The sequence below is a fragment of the Salvelinus alpinus genome, chromosome 5 (assembly GCF_045679555.1).
Source record: "Salvelinus alpinus chromosome 5, SLU_Salpinus.1, whole genome shotgun sequence".
In the NCBI taxonomy this organism is placed as follows: Eukaryota; Metazoa; Chordata; class Actinopteri; order Salmoniformes; family Salmonidae; genus Salvelinus; species Salvelinus alpinus.
In genome coordinates, this window is record NC_092090.1 from 21020765 (window position 1) to 21048132 (window position 27368).

The 27368-nt window shown below is 43.7% G+C and overlaps 1 protein-coding gene across 1 annotated transcript; it reads left to right on the forward strand.

Annotated features, from left to right (window-relative positions):
• The first annotated feature begins 1561 nt into the window (after positions 1–1561).
• Positions 1562–26997, forward strand: plekho2 (pleckstrin homology domain containing, family O member 2). The gene is made up of 8 exons (XM_071400890.1): positions 1562–1931; positions 13413–13583; positions 14972–15094; positions 20929–21033; positions 21342–21440; positions 21639–21977; positions 22270–22362; positions 22469–26997. The coding sequence occupies exons 1-8, from the start codon at positions 1923–1925 to the stop codon at positions 24179–24181; spliced, it is 2652 nt and encodes an 883-aa protein (XP_071256991.1). The 5' UTR covers positions 1562–1922; the 3' UTR covers positions 24182–26997.
• Positions 26998–27368: the final 371 nt, after the last annotated feature.

The following is a 27368-nucleotide window of genomic DNA, read 5'->3' on the forward strand; positions in this document are numbered from 1 at the left end:
AAAATCACTGAAGCTGGAGACTCATATCTCCCTCACTAACTTTAAGCACCAGCTGTCAGAGCAGCTCACAGATCACTGCACCTGTACATAGCCCATCTGTAAATAGCCCACCCAACTACCTCATCCCCATACTGTATTTATTTATTTATCTTGCTCCTTTGCACCCCAGTATCTCTACTTGCACATTCATCTTCTGCACATCTATCACTCCAGTGTTTAATTGCAATATTGTAATTACTTCACCACCGTGGCCTATTTATTGCTTTACCTCCCTTATCTTACCTCATTTGCACACAATGTATATAGACTTTTTTCTACTGTATGTTTGTTTATTCCATGTGTAACTCTGTGTTGTTGTATGTATCGAACTGCTTTGCTTTATCTTGGCCAGGTCGCAGTTGTAAATGAGAACTTGTTCTCATCTAGCCTACCTGGTTAAATAAAGGTGAAATAGGAAAATAAAAAAATAAAAAGTCCCAGTGTGAAGCGAACATGTCGCACTCCCCCCTACTGGCCAACATGTGTATAAAGGCATCGCAATGGCGAAACCTTGGAGGACTGACATTTCAGTAAAAGCATTCTTCCCCAATACAAAGAAAATACATAAACACAAATGTGACCATACATTTTGTGTGCACCACATATGCATGGGTGCACATACCCCCCACTCACATACACACACACATACACACACACAATATGTATGACACACACACAGCTTCATCACATGAAATACATGTATTTATTTTAAGCTGTAAGCATTGAGAAATGAATTATGCAAGAGAAGTGTTCATTGAGAGTAAACTGCAGCCCCGCCCAGGGGAGCTCAGTGTTGTGACAGACAATACATCGCCTCTAACCAATAACAGCCACCACACCTATCAGGAAGTAAGAAGAGACAAGTTTGGAGTTTATAATTAATCCACTGTTTATCCAACCCACAGTGGTACAGCTCCAGCTCCAAATCTAGGTTGAATGAAAACATTAGAGTGACAGGAAACGTTAAAGGGCATAATGTCAAGTAATTCATCAAACAACTTGTTAATGTATTACAGTGATGACCACATCTGATTCAGTGTAGGCTAGGCCTATTCAGAAATATTGACAAAATAGATGTTATGTATTGTAGTTCCATGTTAATAACATTGTTGTTTACATTTTTATATTATATATATATATATATATATATATATATATATATATATATATATATATATATATATATATATATATATATTAGTATGCAATTGTTTTCATTAAGGACAAACACAGTGGGATAGTGCATGTAGTAAGTTAGTCATTAAAAAAAACTCATGAGGATGACAAAAAGGATACAATTCTATGTGTTTTATTCTGTATAGGAATGCTTTATACAATCTGTTTTATTGGTCTTGCAGTGCTGTGTTTTTATCATGAGTTCAGGACGATGGTTTTATGGCGTTATTCATTGTGCCAAAGGACAAGCTTACTTCTCACAGTTATACAATAGGTTACTGTGTTGGTGTCAGAGACAGTGCGAAGTTTAAAGGCGCTCACTCACATTTGCACTGCGTAAACACTTGAGAAAATGGCTAGCATACATCAATTTGTTACGGCCTTCACTGCGCCTAAGGGATTCAGTTCGATTGACATACCCTGTCTATCGACGCGCTGAGGCATTCAGGGACTTACCGGAAACCAAACTTTTTCTTCAAAACTTGTTTCGTAGCTGAGTCGAACGCGTCGAAAGAGGAAAGAAAGAGACAAGACCGTTCCGCGTCCAAACTTTTACAGTTCCTTATTTTCTTCCTCATATTCGCGTCATGTTGGATAATAGTTGGTTGCTGTCTAAAAGAAGTGAAATACTGACTTTTTGTCAAGGATAACGGCCGCCTTCGAGTGTTATTCCTCCACACAAAGTATAACGGATATTCGTTTTTATCATGGAAGACGTGAGTATTCAGTCTATTGCATTGTTCTGATGGGCGGCATTGGTGGAATCTCGGTCGGCTATGGTTGGTTTTAAATTAAATAAAGCCTACAGGTCTAATGAAAGTAAGTACAGCTTACCTTAGTAAAGCTTCTTACATTTTCTCAGTGGCGACATAGGTCAATCAAAACACTCACGGAGGGGTAGGAAAGTAGTCTAAAACTCATCATCATTCAAGGTCAGAAAAAAAGAGTAAAAAGAGCAATGTAGCCTAGATATCAAACAATCCGCAGTTTATTACACACTACAAATAGCCTGTTGAAGTATCGGCGAAGAAAATAATCATTTGTGTTTCATCAAACTGATATGCTATGCGCCAATGCGTCAATAGGCTCCAACAACTCATCGTACTTTTCACCGTTCAAACTCAGGTGCCAGGAGCTGTTAAAGCCACGCACCTGACAACCTGTTGCTTTCAACGGTAGCCTACTGCTGCTACTCGGGCATTTACAGTGGTCTCTCTCGCCCCTCCGTTGCTGGGTGCTGCCCCTGTAGCCATGGATATGTTAGGGGAGGAGGAGGAGGGGTTAATAACTGTATTTTTACATTGTAATAACTACATTGTAGCCTACAGGGTTGGGTAGGTGACTTTCTAAATGTAATCGGTTACAGTAGGGTTGGTGCACAACTGGCCCAGTATCATCCGGGTTTGGCGGGTGTAGGTCATCATTGTAAATAAGAATTTGTTCTTAACTGACTTGCCTAGTTAAATAAAGGTTCAATAAAACATATATATAAAAAAAACAGTACTAGTTACCTGTCCAAAATGATAATCAGTAACATCATTTTTGGATTAACCAAACTCAGTAACATAATCTGATTACTTTCTGTTACTTTTTAATTACTTTCCCCTTAAGAGGCATTGGAAGAAGACAAAAATTATCCATCAAACGCATTTGGTGTGTCATCATAGTGGTCTCTGGACTTGTGGTCAGACTCTCAGGTGGAACAAACTTAAACTTGCACCTTTTTTCAACGCTGATTTGAATGTCATTGAGAAGACAAACATCCTTTCTGAGTTTAATCCCAGATGTAATCATCTAGTTTTTCAAACTATCTGTAATCACATTACAATATGTTTACTGGTAAAGTATCTGTTTACAGTTACAGTTATTTTCTGATAACATGTAACCCAACCCTGACCCTACATTATAGCCTACTGTTTAGATGAACTGTAGCCTACCCCTCCGGTACAGTAACTGATCCAGTGTCAGCTCTTGGGTCAAGCTCTTAATGAATATTTGGGCTACAGGTCTAATGTGTTATGGAGAGCTGATCTCAAATCAGTTATTGAATGTGAACAAAGTCACCATACCTACAACCATGGTCAGTAGGCCTACACCGCAGTGTTGTCTGGGGAAGCAATGTAGCTTGGGTCAGACTGAAAGAACTACTGAGTCACCTAATATGTAAGGCTCTCGTCCTATCCTGAATGAGTGTCCTTCAATCCTAGAGACATTCTAAATGGGCCCGTTAGAGCAGAAGAGGATGTACTGTTTTTAACCCTTCATCTGGAGGCCTATTTTCCCTTCTTCTGTTTTACACATGAAAGAATGTACTGAAAGTAAAAAGACTAGGCCTGAACTGACCAGCATTGAGCTGTGTGTTTTAAAGATGTCTTTATGGGATAAATAGGCCTACAGTATGTGCAACAACTCATATACCAGCTCAAAGTAGCAAGCCGTAGATGACATTGAGGCGAGTTTCCGGAAGCTGCTACTAGAATGAGGAAGTTGAACAGAGCAGTAAAACAGTAAATCAATAAAAATGGTCTACTTTGCAACTTTTTGCACACACACATATACACACGCTGGTGCAAACGCACACACACACACACACACACACACACACACACACACACACACACACACACACACACACACACACACACACACACACACACACACACTGGTCCAAACGCACACACACACACACACATATACACACGCTGGTGCAAACACACACACGCACATATACACACGCTGGTGCAAACGCGCACACGCACACACACACACACACACACACACTGGTGCAAACGTACACACACACACACACACATATACACACGCTGGTGCAAACACACACACACACACACATATACGCGCACACACACACACACACACACACACACACACACGCTGGTGCAAACGCACACACACACACACACACATATACACACCCTGGTGCAAACGCACACACACACACAGAGTAGCCTATAATCTCTGTTAACCAAGAAGTAAAATCTTGCATAATTTGGTCAGCTGCATGGTTAACTTCTGTGTTCACATAGTACTTGTTAGGAATTGAGAGTTCTGGCAGAAACGAAGTCTCCTCCTCGCAACAAGAAACTCTCAGCCAAAGCCTCCCCCTCCCCCCCCCCGTGTGGGCGCAGGCACGAAGCACTCAAGACGAAGCGGTTTAAGCACCACCTTCACCCAATCCTGATACGTCCAAATAACCAGTGACAAAACCCCAAAAACTGAACTAATGCTGCTGTTATCTCCCACATCCCAGTCAGTCCTGGCAGATTCTCTCAGTCTACATGCAGAATTACTGGAGATGAAGTAATATGGAATGTAAATTCATGGTCAAAAAAAGTACTATACCCAGCCAGGTATGGTACTTCTAGGAGCTTCTCTCAGCTACATAAACATTGATTTAAACAAATGTATCACAATTGACGTGGAACAATTGAGTTTAAAAGAAAATGTTCTTAGTGACCTCAGAAGACCCCTTGCACACAGAGGTTTAGCCCTTAGCAGCACTATCCTATTACAGTAGTGTAGTATTAGTGTAGTATTAGTGTAGTGTAGTATTAGTGTAGTGTAGTATTAGTGTAGTGTAGTATTAGCGTAGTGTTAGTGTAGTATTAGTGTAGTATTAGTGTAGTGCTAGTGTAGTGTTAGTGTAGTGTAGTATTAGTGTAGTGTTCATGTAGTATTATTGTAGTGTTAGTGTAGTAGTAGTGTAGTGTTAGTGTAGTGTAGTATTGGTGTAGTATTAGTGTAGTGTTAGTGTAGTGCTAGTGTAGTATTAGTGTAGTGTTAGTGTAGTATTAGTTTAGTATTAGTGTGGTATTAGTGTAGTGTTAGTGTAGTGTTGGTGCAGTGTTAGTGTGGTATTAGTGTAGTGTCAGTGTAGTATTAGTGTAGTGTTAGTGTAGTATTAGTGTAGTGTAGTGTTAGTGTAGTATTAGTGTAGTGTCAGTGTAGTATTAGTGTAGTGTAGTGTTAGTGTAGTATTAGTTTAGTATTAGTGTGGTATTAGTGTAGTGTTAGTGTAGTATTAGTGTAGTGTCAGTGTAGTATTAGTGTTGTGGTAGTGTAGTGTTAGTGTAGTATTAGTGTAGTATTAGTGCAGTGTAGTATTAGTGTAGTGTCAGTGTAGTATCAGTGTAGTATTAGTGTAGTGTAGTGTTAGTGAAGTGTCAGTGTAGTATTCGTGTAGTGTTAGTGTAGTATTAGTGTAGTGTAGTGTTAGTGTAGTATTAGTGTAGTATTAGTGTAGTGTAGTGTTAGTGAAGTGTCAGTGTAGTATTCGTGTAGTGTTAGTGTAGTATTAGTGTAGTGTAGTGTTAGTGTAGTATTAGTGTAGTGTAGTGTTAGTGTAGTATTAGTGTAGTGTTAGTGTAGTATTAGTGTAGTATTAGTGTAGTATTAGTGCAGTCTTACATTAATAACCAGAGTGCAGGGGTGAGATAAGGACCACCATGCAGTCAAGGTTTATACTACAGGGGTGCCTGTCAGTCCCATAACAAATCAGGGCACATTCATAAACATGAAATATTGACACAACACCCCCAGAAGTGTTAAAGGTACAACCTGTAATTTGACCAGCCTGACCCTGCCACTTGGTTTGGTAAACTGAGGGATGAGGCTGGAGAAATGGAACCACTCTCATATTCAGATGGACTATGAATTCCAAGACTAACAGTCCATAAGAATGACTTATAGTGTTAACCGTATTTTCAAGCTATAAATGGTTTGTTTACAAAGGTTTATTGTAAAGACCAAGTGCCAGTTTAATGTAAACTGACCTGTTAGTCCTGGACTAGGCCTGGAAACTAGCCCCGAGAGGCAAGTCAGCCCTCACTATGTTTTCACATCAGTATAACTATATGAACAGCTGAACTAACCACACTGCCGTAGATATAGCTATACTAATGTGATCTTAATTGGTAAATGAAAGACCCTATTAGGTAGGACTGGCGGAAAGGGTTCAGCTGTGTGTCTGTGCCGTCTCTCTTGGTAGACGTTTCCTATAGCAGATCTAGGATCACCTTACCCTACCCACACATTTCACCTTAATCATTAGGGTTAAAAACTCAAAACTGTCCTCAGATCAGTGTCTATGGGCAACTTCATTCTAGTCCTCTGAGTCACAGTGAGTGTGAGCAATAGGTTGACAGGCCATACCTCGTGGGCCGGGTTTATATACACCGGTGTGGCTGGACAGTGTCTGGCGGCTCAGTGAAGGCCACTGCCTGGCTAGCTGCCTGTTATACACAGCCAGCTGTTTTAGCACTCTGTCACTGACCCCTCCCTCCTCCCCTCCCCCCTCCTCCCCTCCCCCCTCCCCTCATCCTCTCACTTCACTCTATCTTTCTATCTCTGACTCTTTCTCCGTCTGTTTTTCTCAACCCCTCACTTTACCCTTCTTCTGTAATTGTCCGTCACGTTCTGCTGTTGCTGAATGGCCTGGAAGCATGGTCATGGTGTGTGTCAGCCTGCCGGACCACATTGGATTCTGAGGAAACAGACTTGCACATTATGTGAGGAAAACAATTAACCCTCTTTGACCACCGCTCAGCCCTGTGCTGCACAATAGTCCATTTCTGACCGTCGTTTCCCGGCATTTGGACGTGTGCTGCACAATGGTTGTGTGTGTGTCAGTGTGTGTGACTGAGTTCCCTCTGAAACTCTGATGGTGTTGTTGATACGTGTGTGTGTGTGTGTGTGTGTGTGTGTGTGTGTGTGTGTGTGTGTGTGTGTGTGTGTGTGTGTGTGTGTGTGTGTGTGTGTGTGTGTGCAGTGTTTGTGACTGAGTTCCCTCTGAAACTCTGATGGTGTTGTTGATACGTGTGTGTGTGTGTGTGTGTGTGTCAGTGTGTGTGACTGAGTTCCCTCTGAAACTCTGATGGTGTTGTTGATACGTGTGTGTGTGTGTGTGTGTGTGTGTGTGTGTGTGTGTGTGTGTGTGTGTGTGTGTGTGTGTGTGTGTGTCAGTGTGTGTGTGTCAGTGTGTGTGACTGAGTTCCCTCTGAAACTCTGATGGTGTTGTTGATACGCGCGTGTGTGTGTGCGTGCAAGAGGGTATTTCTTTGGGACTTCCTCTTGTTTGTTAGTGTTTTTGAGAGCTCTATCTCTCCTGTTCCCCCCCTCTCACCTCTCCCCACTCTCTCACCTCTCCCCACTCTCTCACCTCTCCCCCCTCTCTCACCTCTCCCCCCTCTCTCACCTCTCCCCCCTCTCTCACCTCTCCCCCTCTCTCACCTCTCCCCCCTCTCTCACCTCTCCCTCCCCTCTCCCCCCTCTCTCACCTCACCTCTCCCTCCCTCTCTCACCTCTCCCTCCCTCTCTCACCTTTCCCCATTCTCTCACCTCTCCCCACTCTCTCACCTATCCCCCTCTCCCACCTATCCCCCCTCTCCCACCTCTCCCCACTCTCTCCCCCTCTCTCACCTCTCCCCCTCTCTCACCTCTCGTTCCCTCTCTCATCTTTCCCCACTCTCTCACCTCTCCCCAACTCTCACCTCTCCCTCCCTCTCTCACCTGTCCCCCCCTCTCTCACCTCTCCCCACTCTCTCACCTCTCTCACCTATCCCCCCTCTCTCACCTCTCCCTCCCTCTCTCACCTTTCCCCACTCTCTCACCTCTCCCCACTCTCTCACCTCTCCCCCCTCTCTCCCCTCTCTCACCTCTCCCTCCCTCTCTCACTTGTCCCCCCCTCTCTCACCTCTCCCTCCCTCTCGCACCTCTCCCCCCTCTCTCACCTCTCCCCCCTCTCTCACCTGTCCCCCCCTCTCTCACCTGTCCCTCCCTCTCTCACCTCTCCCCCACTCTCTCACCTTTCCCCACTCTCTCACCTGTCCCCCTCTCTCTCCTGTCCCTCCCTCTCTCACCTCTCCCCCACTCTCTCACCTTTCCCCAATCTCTCACCTCTCCCCCCTCTCTCACCTCTCCCCCCCTCTCTCACCTCTCCCCCCCTCTCTCACCTCTCCCCCCCTCTACCCCGCTCTCTCAATTCAATTTAAGGGGTTTTATTGACACTGGAAACATATGTTTACATTGCCAAAGCAAGTGAAAAGATAAGCAAAAGTTAAATAAACAATACAAATAAAATGAACAGTAAACATTACACTCACAAATGTTCCAAACGAATAAATACAATGTCAAATTGTAACGCTCGTCTTTAGGTGGAAGAGAGGAGGACCAAGGCGCAGCGTGGTGAATGTTCATGATGTCGAATATTTTAAAGATATCCAACAAAACAGAACACTGACAAAATACAAAATAACAAAACGACGTGAACAGACCTGAACTTGAGAACATAAAAACATGAACGCACGAACAGGTAGGAACAAACAAACGAAACGAAACAGTACCGTGTGGTGAAACAAACACAGACACAGCAACAATCACCCACAAACAAACAGTGAGAACAGCCTACCTTAATATGGTTCTCAATCAGAGGAAACGTAAAACACCTGCCCATGATTGAGAACCATATCAGGCTAATACAATGAACCCAACATAGAAACACATAACATAGAATGCCCACCCAGCTCACGTCCTGACCAACTAAACAAGGCTAAACAAAGGAAATAAGGTCAGGAACGTGACACAAATGTCATATTATGTCTATATACAGTGTTGTAATGATCTGCAAATACACCTCTCCCACTTCCCCTATTCCCCACTCTCTCAAAGGAAACTAAGCTGTCTTCTCTCCTCTCTCCCACTTCCCCTATTCCCCACTCTCTCAAAGGAAACTAAGGTGTTGTCTCTCCTCTCTCACCCTTCCCCTATTCCCCACTCTCTCAAAGGAAACTAAGGTGTCGTCTCTCCTCTCTCCCACTTCCCCTATTCCCCACTCTCTCAAAGGAAACTAAGCTGTCTTCTCTCCTCTCTCCCACTTCCCCTATTCCCCACTCTCTCAAAGGAAACTAAGCTGTCTTCTCTCCTCTCTCCCACTTCCCCTATTCCCCACTCTCTCAAAGGAAACTAAGCTGTCTTCTCTCCTCTCTCCCACTTCCCCTATTCCCCACTCTCTCAAAGGAAACTAAGGTGTCGTCTCTCCTCTCTCACCCTTCCCCTAATAGCTAGCTAAGTCAACCAGTGGAAAGGGGAGACCTTGTTAACTCAGATGATGTTGATTAGGACGTGTGGTGAGTTCAAGCCGGGCAGGGCAGCATGGAACTCAATTCATCCCAGATGGAGCCTTCTCCTCCCTGTTGAAGACTTTATAAGGAACACATGTCGGCTAAGGTGTGCCTTTTTTAACGCCTTGAAATGAGGGCTCGGCCTCGGCCCATTTGGGATGGTTATTGAGAGAGTTGTAAAGTGAATCAGATATTGCAAAGGCATAAGAAAAGGGAGTTTTTGTGTTTGGCTCGGGCTTGGTTTTTGGGTTAGGTTTTCTCATGTGAAATGGAAATCTGGAAGAAAGACATCCATTTATGACACTATAACAAAGCTTGGCCCAAAACAGCTTTATATTAAATGTGTATTTGCTTGTCTTATTTCAAACATCCTCAGGGAGGCACAAACATGTGTAAACTTCAACTTCATAATGTTACACTCGTCATTACATGCTAGCATACGACAGTCATTATCAGATGTCATCTTGGGATGTCCACTGATTAACCAAGCATCTCTTACTGCGGGAGTCAATATGTGGTAAAACTACAAGCAGATCCATGTTTGGAGCTGTTACACCTTCTGGCATGTTCAGCTTGGCTAACTAGCTAATACTGCTAAAGTTGCTTGCAACAATGGCCGACACCACAGAGCTCTGTGAGCCTCCAACCAGTATGCTCAGTTGGGATAACTAGCCAACATGGCTAATGTTGCCACTTGCCACAATGATAACTGCACAATCAAGGAAACAGAGACTCGGGGCAACTGTTGCACTTTTACTAGCATGTTGAGTTTGGTTAACTAGCCAACATGGCTAATGTTGCCACATGCCACAATGTTGTATGACGTGAGTCCATTAAACTGTTGCACCTAACAGCATTCCCTCACTTTAGCTAACTATGCTAGCCAATGCTAAGCTGCATAATGGAAGACACAGAGTCAAGCCAACTGTGCCTTAGTGCAAAACATCTCTTCTGTAATGTACACTCTTAGAAAAAAAAGGTGCTATCTAGAACCTAAAATGGTTCTTCGGCTTTCCTCAGTGGAGTACCCTTTGAAGAACCCTTTTTGGTTCCAGGTAGAACCCCTTTGAGTGCCATAAAATAACTTTTTACAGAGAGGGTTCTACATGAAACCCAAAATAGTTCTACCTGGAACCAAAAAGGGTTCTACCTGGAACCAAAAAGGCTTCTCCTATGAGGACAGCCGAAGAACAATTTGGAACCCTTTTTCTAAGAGTGTAGATGTATCCAGCACCACACCCAGCATTATTGGCAGGCTGAGCTGTACTGTCAGGCATTGTACAGTACACTGTGATGTGTTCCACTTTCCCCTGGCCTGGCCTTCAGTGTGTGTGTGTGTCAGAGAGACAAAGGCCAATCAGTGCTTTCCTCTTTCACTTAGAGACAGCGATGCCTGCCGTGTCCACTCTCTCTCATGTCTCTGTTTTCTGGACAATGCACTGTGGAAGACGAATGACTGCCTTTTATCTGGCTCTCTTTCTCTCTCCCTCTCTCTCGACATCTCTGTATTTCCCTCCCTCTTTCTCTCTCTTCCTCTCATTCCTCTATCACCTCTAACCTCCCTCCATCTCTTTCTAACTCCTGTAACCTCTCTGTGTCACTCCCCCTCTCTCTCTCGGCCTTTCCTCTCCTCACAGCTGTACCTTTCCTCTGTGTGCAAGGCGGAGCCACTCTTCCCAGTGCTGTCGCAGTGAAAGTGGAAAAACAGCTCGATGACCCTTTAAAAAGACATCCTGTGGAATTTCCTCCAATAGATTGGGAGTGCCTGGGAATTTTAGACAGGCCCCTGCAGTTGTTAGTGTTTAATTCTGTAATAAAAGAGGACCAGTCAATTTGCTGCACAGTGTCTCCTAAAGGAGTTTGAGGTAGATAGTGCTGTGAGCTTTAGTTTTACGTTGTTGTTTCTTCATTGGTTAATATTACAAACGCAATCCACTCTTTTTCGGTGCTGGAAGTTTCATACTATGTTTTGTATTAACTGAGTAGCATAGAAAGGCATTGTGCTAGAAAGGCATTGTGCTACAGCTACTCTACAGTAATCCTCTGGAACTGTAGTCAGCTTTCTCAGGGCTCAATACCCTGCTCTGAACCGGTATCTCCACTTATCAACAGCTCCATTTAACAACAAGGTGGTGTTCATTAAGCACGAAATGGAAGAAAACGGAATGAAACGGATGGAATACCTGGCAAAACATTTGACATATTTGTTGTGTGCCCTTATGAACAGAACCCTGGCATTCTGCTTCAGATCTGTCCAGTTTCCCGATAGGGATGGAACTTAGGCTTACAAGTGTTTTAACATTGAATATTTCCTACAGTGGCTGAAGATGTAACATACGTTTCCCAAAACACCAATCAGAGAGAACGTTTGCTAAGGGCGTCGTTGAGGCATTTGTCGATACTGATGCCCATTTACATTGTGACGTATTTCATTGCGCCGTACGTCATCTTCATACAAGCTCGTTCTGCTACTGGACCGAGAGCATAGGGTTTCACAACCAATGCAAGACAAGATAGAGGAGAGCCTAGTCAAGCTATCTTACAGAGCAGCTAGCTAGCGAGCTAAAAGCTAGACTATACTGTAGCTAGCGACCTCCACCTAATCATTATCATTGAATAAACTAAAACGGCAACAGTCATAAACATAATTTTTTACATACTATTAAAATACTACTGACTTATACGAATGGGTAATCTTTTACAAGTTGCTAGCTATCCTATAAACTCATCATCGAAAACCACATATTTATATATTGGCAACTTTGTATTTGTAGTCAACTTTGTTCTGAAGTTATCAGCGGTCATAGAGAGGTGGATAAACCATGTGATTCTATGTTTAGCAGGGATCTTCTGTGTATAAAGTGACGCGGGAGGGCAAAAAAGCATCTTAGCTGTTCTGAGGCAGGCATTAGATTGAAAGCGTTTTTTTGAAGTGCAACATTAATAACGATGGTTTTGGGATCAGCTCGAAGATTTAATGATTCTCCTACGAATGTTCTAACGAGGAACTTAGCCTTAAGATGCTTTTGGGAAACCGGGCCCTGGGAAGTCTTTTCAGAATAACACAACTCAAAGAACCCCTTGTGATTTGATCATTTCACTTGTATTGTTTTGAGATGTAAATAAATCATATTTTATCATGGGGATGTTTTTCTCTCAGCCGCTTGGAACAAGTTCTACTTTTACAATACTTTATACATACTTTCTGCATGTTGATTTTTATGGTGCTGTTTTTTACATTTAAGTGTTTCTTTACCCAAATGGAGTAATGTCATTTGATGTAATACACATGCCCCACTCAATGTAGACAGAAAGACAAAAGATGGCCTTCTTACTTGACCTCAGTGTACAGAACAGGAAACTGATACTAAGCTGACATGTGATACTAAGAAAAGACACCTGAGAGCAGAGAAAGAAAAGAGCGAACTGCCTAGAAATAAGTGTTTTTCTGAGAGGTGAGAAACAGAGCAGCAGAGGAGGAAGAGGTAGCAAGAGTGTAGAAATTAAATGAACTGTTACTAAATAAGAGTTGTCGGTGTTAACTTAGCTGCACATGCCTCAAGTGTCATTGTTGACCACTATATTGTCAGTTCTCCTACAGCTTGCAGTGCCCTTGGACTTCCTGAGTTTCACAGCTCTCTGCAGTGCCACAGCGGGGCCTATTGAGAAGTCAGGTTTCAGGCGTTTACAATACACATACAAAGTCACTTGGCATTGAGCCAGACACAGCACAAGAAATGTAGCAAGAGTATGAAGAGAAACATGCTCTAAAACTCACTAGACACATTTTAGGTTTAATTAGGCCACGTTCCAATCCTTATGACTAGCTCTCCCTCCGTGTCTCCTTTCCTAAACAACCACTGATATTATGAACAGACCATACCAGAACCATACCATACAGGAAATACTATAACCATAGCCTACATAATGGAAACACACTTTGCCCTCTCACTCACCTGTAAGTGATGATGAAGGGAAGGAGGAAAGAGTATTGAGACATAGCTTCGAGTGTAAGTTTGCTGTGTGTGCGACTCTGATTTCCTTCCACTGTTGTCTTCCCAGGAAGTGAAAGAGGACCCCGCCAGGCCCAACGAGGACCCAACCAGGTCCAAAGAGACCATGTCCACATGGAAGGCCGGTTGGGTGAAAAAGGCCTCAGGCAGGTTCCTGGCCAGCTATAAGGACCGCTACATCCAGGTGCAGAGGACAGAGCTTGTGGTGTACGAGAATGAGGTACGCTACATTTCAATAAACTATTAAAGGCCCAGTTCAGTCAGAAACTAGATGTCCCTGTGTTGAAGATATATTTACACACTATGAGGTTGGAATAATACTGTGAAATTATGATAATGACTGTTTGAAAAGACCGCCTGAAATGTCAGCCTGTTTAGGTGGGATGGAGTTTTGGCCTGCCTGGTGACTTCACCAGGTGGTAAATTAGTTAATAGACCAATAAGAAGGAGAGTTCCAAACCTCACTGCCAATAACAGCACATTTTCAGTTTTCCCCTCCTCACTCAGAACACTCCCAGACAGTCCTAGCAAAATTCTTGAAAGGCAATTAGAAATTAGAATTAGAATTATTAGAATTGGAATTTCAGTTAACTTGCTGACTTGACTGAATTGAAATAGAATTGACCCCAACTCTGCAGAACACTAGTAACTCAGTGAAAATGACACTTTAGAACAATAATATTAAACAGAAAGGACATTTGCTGAAATTAATGTTGTGATGTTACTACATTCATTATGATATCTTGTATCAATGCACTTTATTGCATGTCTGTCAGATGATATCCTGTAACAATGCATTTTATGCATGTCTGTCAGATGATATCCTGTATCAATGCATTTTATGCATGTCTGTCAGATGATATCCTGTATCAATGCATTTTATGCATGTCTGTCAGATGATATCCTATATCAATGCATTTTATGCATGTCTGTCAGATGATATCCTATATCAATGCATTTTATTGCATGTCTGTCAGATGATTCCTGTATCAATGCATTTTATGCATATCTGTCAGATGATATTCTGTATCAATGCACTTTATTGCATGTCTGTCAGATGATATCCTGTATCAATGGATTTATTGCATGTCTGTCAGATGATATCCTGTATCAATGCATTTTATGCATGTCTGTCAGATGATATCCTATATCAATGCATTTTATGCATGTCTGTCAGATGATATCCTATATCAATGCATTTTATTGCATGTCTGTCAGATGATATCCTGTATCAATGCATTTTATGCATGTCTGTCAGATGATATCCTGTATCAATGCATTTTATGCATGTCTGTCAGATGATATCCTATATCAATGCATTTTATGCATGTCTGTCAGATGATATCCTATATCAATGCATTTTATGCATGTCTGTCAGATGATATCCTGTATCAATACATTTTATGCATGTCTGTCAGATGATGTCCTGTTCTCTCTCTCTCTCACTTTTAATAACTATTTTCATAAACACTCAGTAGTCCTTCAATTTCCACCTGGCAGCTGTATAAACATTAAACACACACACACGTTCTTCTGGAATAGAACGTCAGTTAATTAAAGGTGCAATTTGCCCTTTAACGTAAACAACGTTCTGCCTCTTTGGTGCAGGACCTTGCGACCTACTTGGAGAAAGTGGACCTGGAAAACTACGATAAGTGCCACGAGTTGAGGAGCGCCTTCACGAAGAAGAATAGACTGGTGTTGATACGAGCGGCCAAACCAGGGAATAAGGTGAGCATTATTTAACAACCTTGTAAGCGAGCAGAGAGACATGTCTCTGAATCTCTGAATCAAAAGGTCTGTCTGTTTGCTTGACAAACCTGGGTTTCAAATATTATTTGATTTCTTTCAAAAACCTTAAGAGTTTGATCGAAAACCAGCCTTGAATGCCAGATGAGCGGGGTTTGCACTTTTGGGAATGTTCCATTGTTTCCATTGTACCAGGAAAGCTCTATCAAGCACAGCTAAAACCCAGGTCTACTCCCAGAGGTTCATTATGTCAGGAGCATTACTGTAAATGAAACAGCCATGTGTAATGTCGGCCTGTGAAGAGAAAACCATAGAATGAGAAATTGATCAAACAGACAAAGCTCCTCATACATGTGCAATGCATCAATTATTCAAACATTCCAAATGTCAATTTGAATGGAAATGTCTGTTCTACTAACTCACATTCTATGGTTGAAACTCAGAAGACAGATGCCGTCACAAAGTGATGTCATCATCAGCAAGGCTTGTCTTGAGCTATTTCTCAACGAACACAAAGGAGAGCGATCTGGGAAAATGAGCTGAGTTGGACTGTCAGTCGTCCAGACAAAGTGTTTCTCAACCTCCGGTCTGTAGACCGGCGCTGGCCCATGGGAGAATGCTGACCGGTCAGTCAGATAGTCAGCTCACAGAGATTTAGTCAATTCTCAAGTGATTGTTTTAATTCAAGAGGTCAAGTTGACCTCTGAAAAGTGGGAGTGGAGGTCAAATAGAAAAAAAGTGTTCCAGGTCAGAGTTGGTCCTAAGCTTGCTGCTCCATGGTATGAAAGAAACTGACAAACTGGTCTGGACTAAAGTATCACATAACTAAGACCCTTCATTCAATATCTTTCTCAGTTAGTCTCCAGCTTGTCTTCAGTGTGTATAAAGCTTTGGGCTCATTCACTCAACTAAACTTTAGACACTAAACTGTAGATTCTGAAATGTTAAAGTTTAAAACATTTTCTCGCTTGGAAAGGTGACAAACTCTTGAAGTCAGCAGGTTTGGTCTTTCTCTCTCTGAGACTGCAAATATGTGTGGCACCACTGCTCAGTGATTATCAAAGCGGCCAGAGCTAGTGTAATTATGGGCTTTCAAGGCCTTGAGGCTTCACAGAGGTGGATGCAGTATGCTAACAGGCCGGCCATAGAAGAGGTTGTCTTTGAAGAATGTCTGTCTGTCTGTCTGTCTGCCTACTAATATGTGTGTGTGTGTCTGCCTGCCTGTCTGTCTGTGTGTGCCTGTCTGCCTGTCTGTCTGTTCGTCTGTCTGTGGCGTAAAGAACCCATAGACGCAGGGGTAAAGAACCATTTACTATCAATCTCACAACCTTCTGGTTTCAAGGTAAACATGCTAAACAGCAGGGTTCAGCTCAATTCCATTTAAATTCAGGAAGTAAACGGAAAATCCTACTTCATTCCAATTGTCCACAATAAAAAAGTAATGAGACTAAATTGAAATGGAATTGATCCCAACCTTGTGCTTACTACAGTCACAATCCATGAGCGATGACAGGGGTGTATTGCTTGGTTGGTATGCAGGCCTCAACTCTCCATAACCAACTCTCCATAACCAGAGGAAATGGATCAGATCCAGCATCTGTTATGGGTTAAAGCCCCAGTCCCGCCTCTGGGTTAAAGCCCCAGTCCCTCCTCTGGGTTAAAGCCCCAGTCCCTCCTCTGGGTTAAAGCCCCAGTCCCTCCTCTGGGTTAAAGCCCCAGTCCCTCCTCTGGGTTAAAGCCCCAGTCCCTCCTCTGGGTTTAAGCCCCAGTCCCTCCTCTGGGTTAAAGCCTCAGTCCCTCCTATGGGTTAAAGCCCCAGTTCCTCCTCTGGGTTAAAGCCCCAGTCCCTCCTCTGGGTTAAAGCCCCAGTCCCTCCTCTGGGTTAAAGCCCCAGTCCCTCCTCTGGGTTAAAGCCCCAGTCCCTCCTCTGGGTTAAAGCCTCAGTCCCTCCTCTGGGTTAAAGCCCCAGTCCCTCCTCTGGGTTAAAGCCCCAGTCCCTCCTCTGGGTTAAAGCCTCAGTCCCTCCTCTGGGTTAAAGCCCCAGTCCCTCCTCTGGGTTAAAGCCCCAGTCCCTCCTCTGGGTTAAAGCCCCAGTCCCTCCTCTGGGTTAAAGCCCCAGTTCCTCCTCTGGGTTAAAGCCCCAGTCCCTCCTATGGGTTACTGACTGTGTGGTTATGAGACGGTCCATCTAAGCTCCAGTACCTATCACACACACACACCCCCACACACCCCCCCACACACCCCCCCCCCCACACACACACACACACACACACACACACACACACACACACACATAAACACACACACACACACACAGTTCTGGGTCACTCTTCATCATAACCCCTGAATTTGAGAAGTTGGAGATTTCAGATGGTAAGGGAATGGATGGACTGATACAGGAGGGAATGGATGGAATGATACAGGAGGGAATGGATGTACTGATACAGGAGAGAATGGATGTACTGATACAGGAGGGAATGGATGTACTGATACAGGAGAGAATGGATGTACTGATACAGGAGGGGATGGATGTACTGATACAGGAGAGAATGGATGGACTGATACAGGAGGGAATGGATGTACTGATACAGGAGGGAATGGATGTACTGATACAGGAGAGAATGGATGTACTGATACAGGAGGGGATGGACGGACTGATACAGGAGGGGGTGGATGGACTGATACAGGAGGGGATGCATGGACTGATACAGGAGGGGATGGATGGATGGACTGATACAGGAGAGAATGGATGGACTGATACAGGAGGGGATGGATGGACTGATACAGGAGAGAATGGATGGACTGATACAGGAGGGGATGGATGGACTGATACAGGAGAGAATGGATGGACTGATACAGGAGGGGGTGGATGGACTGATACAGGAGGGGAACTGTTGATTGATAACTGTTAAGTCACAGTGTGAATGGGTTTGTATTTCTATGGTGTTTCTCTGATAGTCTCAAAATCCAGTCTTCAGATTCTTATTTAAAAGAGACTGTCTCAAATCTCTTCTGTGAAGTTAACCTTTTTCATATTCATGTCCTCAAAAGGCCTATTTCATATTGAAAGCATTTAGGACTGTATGAATGTGTGCAGGTGGAGCTGAGGTCCCCTTGGCCCAGATCAAGGACAGTGGGAAAATTCTCAAGAAATGTGGAAGATTCCAAAGTGGTGAAATAGAATGTATTACTAACAAATGAGGAGACTGGAGAGTTGGCCAACGCCACGACTTGAGCAGATGTCAGAGGAAGGGAGGTCTGTGTGTGTGTGTGTGTGTGTGTGTGTGTGTGTGTGTGTGTGTGTGTGTGTGTGTGTGTGTGTGTGTGTGTGTGTGTGTGTGTGTGTGTGTGTGTGTGTGTGTGTGTGTGTGTGTGTGTGTCACTTTTTCCCCTCTCCTAAATACAGTGACCAGGCAGGAGAGGAGCGTGAGTCAGACTGCTTAGCTCACAGCTTTATTTTAATGCAGCAGCCCTCAACAGCTTGGAAAGACTTTTGAAGTTGAACTATATGCTGGCCTGTACACTTCCATTAAACACTGAACATGTCAGGTTCTCTGTGGTTCTGACTCTGGAACTGGGTTTTAAACTGGGTTTTGACAGGCACTGCACTTCCTAGAGTCAGGCTGGTCTGTATGTAGTATGAATATATCTGACATGCACTCAACAATGTCAGCAGGGTGCAAATAAACATAATAAACTTGATAAAATAGAGAAAGTCCCACACTCCACCAGCCAATAGACAACGTCTACATGTAATACTGCTGGGGTTGGGAGGCTAGATAGACGTTGTTAAGCTTCACTACACAGTCCTTACATATACTGGCTCCTGGCAAGACACCGGATGCCATGAACACCAAGCACACCACTGGAACAATAGGCTGTATAAATAAAGTTTTTACAAAAACAAACAGAGGGACAAAAGTAAACATCTGTGAACTTTCATTATGTCGCTGGAAGATTTAATCAGTGAGGAACCCTGAAGATAATGAAACTAAGGAGACGCGTTAATAGTCATACATGTTTGCTATGGTTCAACATGTTTGTTGTTATGGTGCAAAATATTTGTCCCACTGCCCCCCCCTCCCCTCCCCCCCACCCACACACCCACACATACACACACCCACACTGTCCAGGGAGAAACTTTAGTATTTGTGTATTTGTTAAATCAACATATTCCAGGATATAACCTACTTATTGTTTTTGTGCACTCTAGTTTCCTGTTTGGTTTTGGTTTGTTTAGGGGGGAGGTTTTTATCAGGGACAATTGTGTGAAGTAAGCAGTTGGTTGTGCTGGCCCTAGCACTCTCAAGACAAATCAAAGGGCTTTCCGCGCATTTGATTTGCCAACTTTTATTTCTGTCTCTGTCTGGTCGCCGGGTCACCTGAAACAGCAGAGAGCTCAATGCTGAGCGGATGGAACCAGACCTGGGTTCAAATTCTATTTGAAATACTTTCAAATACTTTATATGTGCTTGGTTCCATTGTCTGTTGCCATGGAACCAATAGTGAAGAGCAAACCCTTCCCACCTGGTACTCTGCACCAGGCCGACTCAAATGCTCAAATTATTTTAAATATTTCAAATAGTAGTTGAACCCAGGTCTGGATGGAACAACAGTCAGCTTTTGGCCCGTAGAAAGTAGAAACCTATTTAACATTCACAACAGACACCCCTGTAATACAGACTCCAAAGTCCACAAACACTAACAAAGAAACGTCTATGTAAAACATTTGTCATCATTTCTGCTCAAAGCTGTGGATATTTGCATGTTCTGTGATGCATTGCATTTACACACCTGTTTTATGGCGCTTTAAAAGCTATTTGTAGTTTAGCTTCTAAAGCTACAGTATTGTAGTTTTGAGTTGGTGCTGTTGTCGTGCAGTGTGAAAGGACAGAGAGGGTTTGACCAGGATGTTAAGAGCTACTTGGATGCCCCTGCACTCCCTCCCTGGTAACCCTGTTTAGCTCTCTGGCTTGGCCTCAGTAGAAGGTATGTCAATAGGAACAAAGATGGTCTTCAGACTAGTTCAGCCAGTGCATGTCCCAGAACTGCCACCGAGACAGAGCTTTTAGTTTCTCGCTCTAATCTGTTGTACTCAGTGCTCTGAATAGAATAGAATGTATGTCCTTTCTGTCCTATTCTTACATATTTGATTATTTTCTAATCTATTCTATTCTCCACCCTGGGCCTATAGTTTCTTAACTCCGCAGTTTTGTACAGTGGTTTCTTAGATTCAGACCTTTCTGATACGTAATCTCAATTCTATTCTTTTCCCCATCCTGCCCCTAGTTTCTTAACTCCACTGTGGGACTGTTTTGTACAGTGGTTTTGTAGATTCCGACCTTTCTGATCCTTAATCTAAATTATATTCTCCATCCTGGCCCTAGTTTTGAACAGTGGTTTTGTAGATGACTCTCAGTGTGTCATCATTATCCATCTGTTTTTACTTCTTTCCTGGTTTTGACATTTATTTGACAGCAAGAATTCTCTGTTGAAAATGTTTGATAGGAATCCTGTAGTATTGGATTCTGTAGTTATCTCCAGCGCTATTCTAAGGTTGGCACTCAGCAATGTATTCATAATTCCCTGTTTCTAATTATTACGTCTGTGGTGGAATCCAAGTTGTTTAGGCGGAGAACTAAAAGGCAAAATGAACATACATTCTTTGGCGTTGGCTGTTTGATTACAGCACCTTGGTTAGTGGCAGTGTTTTCTTTTGATTCTAGGTTTTATAGTAATTAAGGAATGATCGACAGCTCTCCAGGTTCTGTGCCTTTGTTCTAATGTTCTAAGCTCTGTGTTCTCCTGGTTCCCAGGTCCATGATGTCAAGTTCCAGGCTCAGAACCTGGAGGAGAAGGAGGCTTGGATTAAGGCCTTTAGTGACGGCATCAACAGAGCAAAGAATAAGATATTTGACGAGGTGAAGTGTTTTCCTTAATGCTAAAAAGCATGTTTCGTAACCAGTGTGGTATAAGCCTGGTCCCAGATCGGTTTGTGTTGTCTTGCCAACTCCTATGGTAATTCCAAACATGATCTGGGACCAGGCTAGTATAAGCACTATCTTTATTACAATCCCAGGCACAAGACATGTTTGGAACCCCTGGAAACCAGTGGTTGAAAGTGTTGGACACTAGTGTACCAGTGCTCCAATATCAAACCTTTCCTCTGTTTTCTCTTCTGACGTTGGTGCCAACTTTTTCTCCTTTTTGTTGGTGGTTGTTTTCCCAGGTGAAGGTAGATGAGACCAGTCAGTTGGAGCATGCGACACGCACAAGGGCGAAAGGAAACCGTAACAGAAGACCACCGACCAGGATACACATGAAAGAGGTGTGTGTGTGTGTGTGTGTGTGTGTGTGTGTGTGTGTGTGTGTGTGTGTGTGTGTGTGTGTGTGTGTGTGTGTGTGTGTGTGTGTGTGTGTGTGTGTGTGTGTGTGTGTGATGCTGATAAATGCATCATGTTGTACTATGTGTTTATAGAATTCATAGGAATCAGATGTCTCTTAAACCCCTCCCCTCATCTTCCAGGTTGCCAACGTCTCATCAGACGGCATTCTCCGGCATGACCTGGACGCGGTGGACGCCAGCATCCCCAACGGGACACACCACATCACCACAGACACCACTGAGACTCCCAAAAAGGCTGTGAAGCCCCCCATGCCCCCCACGTCCAAACCCAGCGAGGCCCCAGAGGAGTGTCAGACCAGCCAGAGCCCTGACGAAGGTCTGCCGTCTGAAACGGAGCCCAGTCCCCAGAAGGTCCTGGAGACCCCCATGCCGCCCTCCAAAGAGGTCGAGACGGCTGCTGCTTCTGCAGGGGACCAACTCTCTGATGAGACTAGCACTGACAGAAGCCCAGAGAAAAAGGTTGCATTTTTAAAACAGTATAGTACATATTCTGTTTCACATACACATGCGTATCAGTGGAGGCTGCTGAGGGGAGGACGGCTCATAATAATGGCTATATTTGGTACCATTCCACTCCAGTCATTACCACGAGCGTGTCCTCCCCAATTAAGGTGCCACCAACCTCCTGTGGTACGCATGTACAAACGCATCCACACACACGTCTGTGGTGAACACACGCGCACGCACACAGAAACACACACACTTGTCATATGATATATGTTCACATAACCATTGTTATTCTTTTGTCCAGGTCCTGAAGCCTCCTATGCCGCCCTCCAAAGAGGCCAAGCCCACAGTGTCTGCCGAGGACCAACCACCTGGGGAGACCGCCCCTGAGAAAAAGGTGCATATCATTTGTTGTTTTACCCTCTTCTTTCCATGTATTTTACAATGTGTTGTAACAACCATATGAAAGATGTTAAGTAAATAACATTTGATTTGATTTCAAGGTCCTGAAGCCTCCCATGCCGCCCTCCAAAGACACCAAGCCCGCTGCTCCAGCCGGAGACCAGCCCCCCAGGAACACCAGCCCCGAGGGCAGCCCAGAACAGTGCTTCGAGTCTGGGGTCGAGTCAGCACCACCGCCCACCCCTCCCGGCAAACCCATCGGCGGCTCCACAGACAACCTGGCCGAGGCCTCCCAATCCAGCCAGGAACACAGGCCGCCCACCCCACCATCCAAAGACAAGAAGCCCACTCAGACAGCCGTGCAGGAGGGTACAGAGGAGGCTAGTGGGAGGAGGAAGAAAAGTGAAGAGGATGAGGCAGAGGAGAAGGAGGAAGAGGGTTCTGAAACGATTGCATCTGACGTTCAACAAAGCAGTATCCCTGAGGGGGCTGAGGATGAGGAGGAGTCTCCTTCCTCTCAGCTTACAACACCCATGACCCCCCTAGAGGTCAAAGTTGAACCCTCTGTGACTGACCACCCAGAGGTCACCACCACCACCATAGAAGAAGAGACGCAGAAAGTTGCCGAGCCCATGGCTCAAGAACAAGAGTCTGCCCCTAGTGGTGGAGTGGATATATCACCCAATGAAGAACCTCAGACAATGAAGTCTTCCCAACTCACAGTAACGCCATCAGTTCAGACACCGGAGCCAATCAAAAAGAGCCCTGGCCCTCCCGGACCTCCCATAAAGAAGAAGCCCGTCGTCCTCCCTCCTCCCAAAGCAGTGGTGGTGGCTCAAGACGTCCACCTAAGCGAGCCTAAGAACCAAGCGACAGACAAAACCAAGAACAACATCATCACCACCACACCAGGAGAGAAACTCAACTTTATCACTTCACCAACACCAGCCGTGGTGACCACAACCAGCCCGACTGAAGAAACAGAGGACCTGAAAGTTCCTGTGGTCGTTGCGACTAAGTCTGAGTTCCCAGTCGTAGTTCTCTCTCTGAGTGACCCAGAGCCAGACAGCTCCTGCTCCAGCCCCGTGTCCTGCCACCTCTCCCCGGAAAAGAAGAGTGAGCGTGAGGAGGAAAAGTCAGTCGACAGCGGCCAACACTCGGACATCGATGTCGACGAAGAATGGTCAGAGAGCAGGGACACTTTGGCGGCCTCCACCGCTGCTCTAATGGGCAGCCAAGCTGGCCTGGACGCGCTGATGGATGAGAGTCAAGACGGAGACACGGAGACCCCCAACAGCTTGGGACTCAGCACTGTGGAGGACTGCCCTTCTATGACCCAGACCCCCCAGGACAATCCCTCTGGCCTACACTCCACCTTCCTCCAGGTGAGGGTCAGTCAGGCCTCCCATTGTCCCCCCATCCCCTTCAAACCCTTAGCCAAGCTCATGTCCACCTCTTTGGGGGATCTCCTCTCTGAGGCCTCATTGGGTGAAAACGTGAAACAGCCAATCACAGACGTGGCCGTGACAAAGGCCACCGTGGGTCCTCAAGACTTAACAGATCTTGAAAATGAAGTGGCCCTGGAGCTGGAAAATACAGGGGAGCTCCTGGGGAGCTTCGTCCCCAAAGGGAGCACCGAGGTTGGGCAGAACTCGGCCCTAGCGGGGGGCGATGGCCTGGAGGACAGGTCGCCGGAGGAGCTGCTAGCCAGTGCCATGGAGAAGCTGAGGAAAGCAGACCAGTTCCTCAGGCAGGCCAAGCGTATGAAAGACTCAAAACATTCTGAGAATACCTCCAAGAGAAACAGCTGGTGATTGTTAAATATGAAGGAGAAGAAGGGAAAATGTATTGATTGATGGTGATGGAAAGTAGTAGCTTGGAAGGACGACAGGTGTTTTCTTATTTTGGCTGATTATGCAGCATATTTATGCAAGTGTTCTGCTGAGATTTAGCTAAGTGCAATTTTTTACACTTTCACTTTTCTCCTGCAAATGCAGGTTGATTGTACTTTTTGTACTTAATTTTTTTTTTAAACATTCCACATTGATCATCATCACTTTCCCAAGGATATTTACTTGAATACTTACAACCCCGATCAAACTTTTTAATGATACGTTTAAGGATGTTACAAAATGGCGTAAGTCTTAGGGGATGTCGGAAGTGCCTGCAACTTTTTGTAATCCACGTTTTGAATGGATACAGATTGGTTTCCTCTGTAGTCCTCCTTGCCAATCAAACCATGATGACATTTGAAGTAATCATGTATAAGGTGGGTTGTGTTTATGTAGTTCATGAAAATATCATTGAAGTTATTTGTCTTGAATAACTACTTCCAAGTGTTAAAAGAATATTCAGGTATTTTATAAAATGTCTGAGACAAGCTCTGCCAGTCCAAATCTCAATGGCAGGATGTACATCAAATTTGACACCACACCTATTTTACAAGCCTCCCTTCTGACCGCTAAGGGCCCCATTTATTCAACATTTGCACTTTGCATCAGGTATCAAGATTGCACAGTACGTTTACCATCAGGTATGAAGATTGCACAGTACGTTTACCATCAGGTATCAATGTTGCGCAGTAAGTTTACCATCAGGTATGAGGATTGCACAGTAAGTTTACCATCAGGTATGAGGATTGCACAGTAAGTTTACCATCAGGTATGAGGATTGCGCAGTACGTTTACCATCAGGTATCAATATTGCGCAGAACGTTTACCATCAGGTATGAGGATTGCACAGTAAGTTTACCATCAGGTATGAGGATTGCGCAGTACGTTTACCATAGGGAATTAGACATAAAAGGTTCAATGAAAAGGCAAGAATAACGGTTCTGAAAGTGAATCATTTATCAAGTATAAATGAAGACAGTTCGCTGTTCTAGCTTTGGTGTTTCATCCAATAAAAACAGGTGCAAACTTTTCAACTAGTCCAAATGCATAGCAAATGTGCCCCTAACTCTGTTTTGGCAAATATCTATGCAGGCTAGGTTTATATACCATTTCACAAAAGGGTTCAGACTGCACATTGCAAAACAGGAACTACACTCTTAGAAAAAAATATAGAACCTAAAAGGGTTCTACGGCTGTCCCAATAGGAGAACCCTTTGAATAACCCTTTTTGGTTCCAGAAAGAACCCTTTTGATTCCAGATAGAACCCTATTGGGTTCCATGTAGAACCCTTTCCCAGAAGAACCCAAAGAGTTCTACCTGGAACAAAAAAGAGTTATCCTATGGGACAGCCAAAGAACCCTTTTGGAAGCCTTTTTTCTAAGAGTGTAGGCGGTATGATTACTGAGCTACTGTAAAAGTGAGTACAGAACCTATGATGCTTACTCTCACCTAGCCCCAGTAATGTTGTGTTGTATCTACTCTCACCTAGCCCCAGTAATGTTGTGTTGTATCTACTCTCACCTAGCCCCAGTAATGTTGTGTTGTATCTACTCTCACCTAGCCCCAGTAATGTTGTGTTGTATCTACTCTCACCTAGCCCCAGTAATGTTGTGTTGTATCTACTCTCACCTAGCCCCAGTAATGTTGTGTTGTATCTACTCTCACCTAGCCCCAGTAATGTTGTGTTGTATCTACTCTCACCTAGCCCCAGTAATGTTGTGTTGTATCTACTCTCACCTAGCCCCAGTAATGTTGTGTTGTATCTACTCTCACCTAGCCCCAGTAATGTTGTGTTGTATCTACTCTCACCTAGCCCCAGTAATGTTGTGTTGTATCTACTCTCACCTAACCAAAGTAACGTTGTGTTGTATCTACCCTGTGCTCTTGAAAGCAGCCCCGTTCACTTGGCTTATAAATAGGGCACACAGGAACTAGCCACTTCCTGACTGATCTCTCTTCTTTAGATCTCTCTTTAGTCAGAGACCAGATCATTTGTATCACACTGAAATGCACTCCTAGGTGTTGCTATGTGCTAAAACAGACTAAGACTTAGAAGCTAAGTGGTATTGAAGGACCGTGGTATTAGACAGTTAGTGGCATCCATTTTGTTTTAAAGGGGCTTTTAAGGCTATGAAATCTTGTTTTGTCAAGTATTTTGTTATTTTATGTTAGCATTAGGTTTAACCTTGGTCTGCTTCATAGGTTTGAGGGTATTGGGTATTGACCAATTGAAACAGAAGGATCTGATCCATTTTGATGTGAACTCCAATGTGGTTCCTACCTAACAGCAAGGATGATAATGCCTTGTCCAAGACTTTAGGAAGTAAAATATGTAAACATGATTTGTTTTATATTTTTAAAGTTTAAAGTTGTACTATTAGGTCTAACAGTAGATACTATGTTAATTCATCTATTGTTATTTTGAAAATCAAATTGCACATAACACATTTTCTTATGAACTACTTAATATTTAAGTTATTAATCTTGTCACACACTCCTTGTTGGTCCGTCATTGTAGAAAAACAATATATTTATCCCCTCAAACTGGCTTATAGCTGTAGCTGAGTTGCAAATGTATGTTGAGGTTTGTAATATTGTTATGTAATATATTTCATTGTACAAATGCTCTTACTAATAATTGGCCTGATAAGGTTTATACGCCTGTAGACATTTTTGACACTGTTTAACATGTAGCTTTATAAAGCATGTCTGAATAAATGTTGCTTTCTGTATGAAATATCTTCCGGCAGATTTGTTTGATGTGGTACAACTAATTAATTTACATTAATCATATCCATGTTTATTTTTTTTATTTCACCTTTATTTAACTTGATAAAACATTTAATCCAAACAACACTATTGTATTTAGGATCAAACACTGGAGTTCTAGCAACTAGTGCCAACTATATTTGTCTGCATCATTTTCTGTACAGTTCCAAAAGCCTACTTCCTCTTTCTGAAGTAGATAAAGCGAACAACAGTTTCACTACAGTTCAGAAGTAAAACAGGAATCAAAATTGTATCGCGGTTGTCTCTCCAATCTCAGGCATGAACGCACGTACTCCAGAGTAGTTATTCAATTTGCTGTCAGTCCCCCATCTGCTCACT

Bases quoted from the DNA above. Each gene is read 5' to 3' on its own strand.
- plekho2 (XM_071400890.1), top strand. The intron at 13,584-14,971 runs GTACGCTACATT...TCTTTGGTGCAG, and splicing joins TTGTGGTGTACGAGAATGAG to GACCTTGCGACCTACTTGGA. The intron at 22,363-22,468 runs GTGCATATCATT...TTTGATTTCAAG, and splicing joins AGACCGCCCCTGAGAAAAAG to GTCCTGAAGCCTCCCATGCC.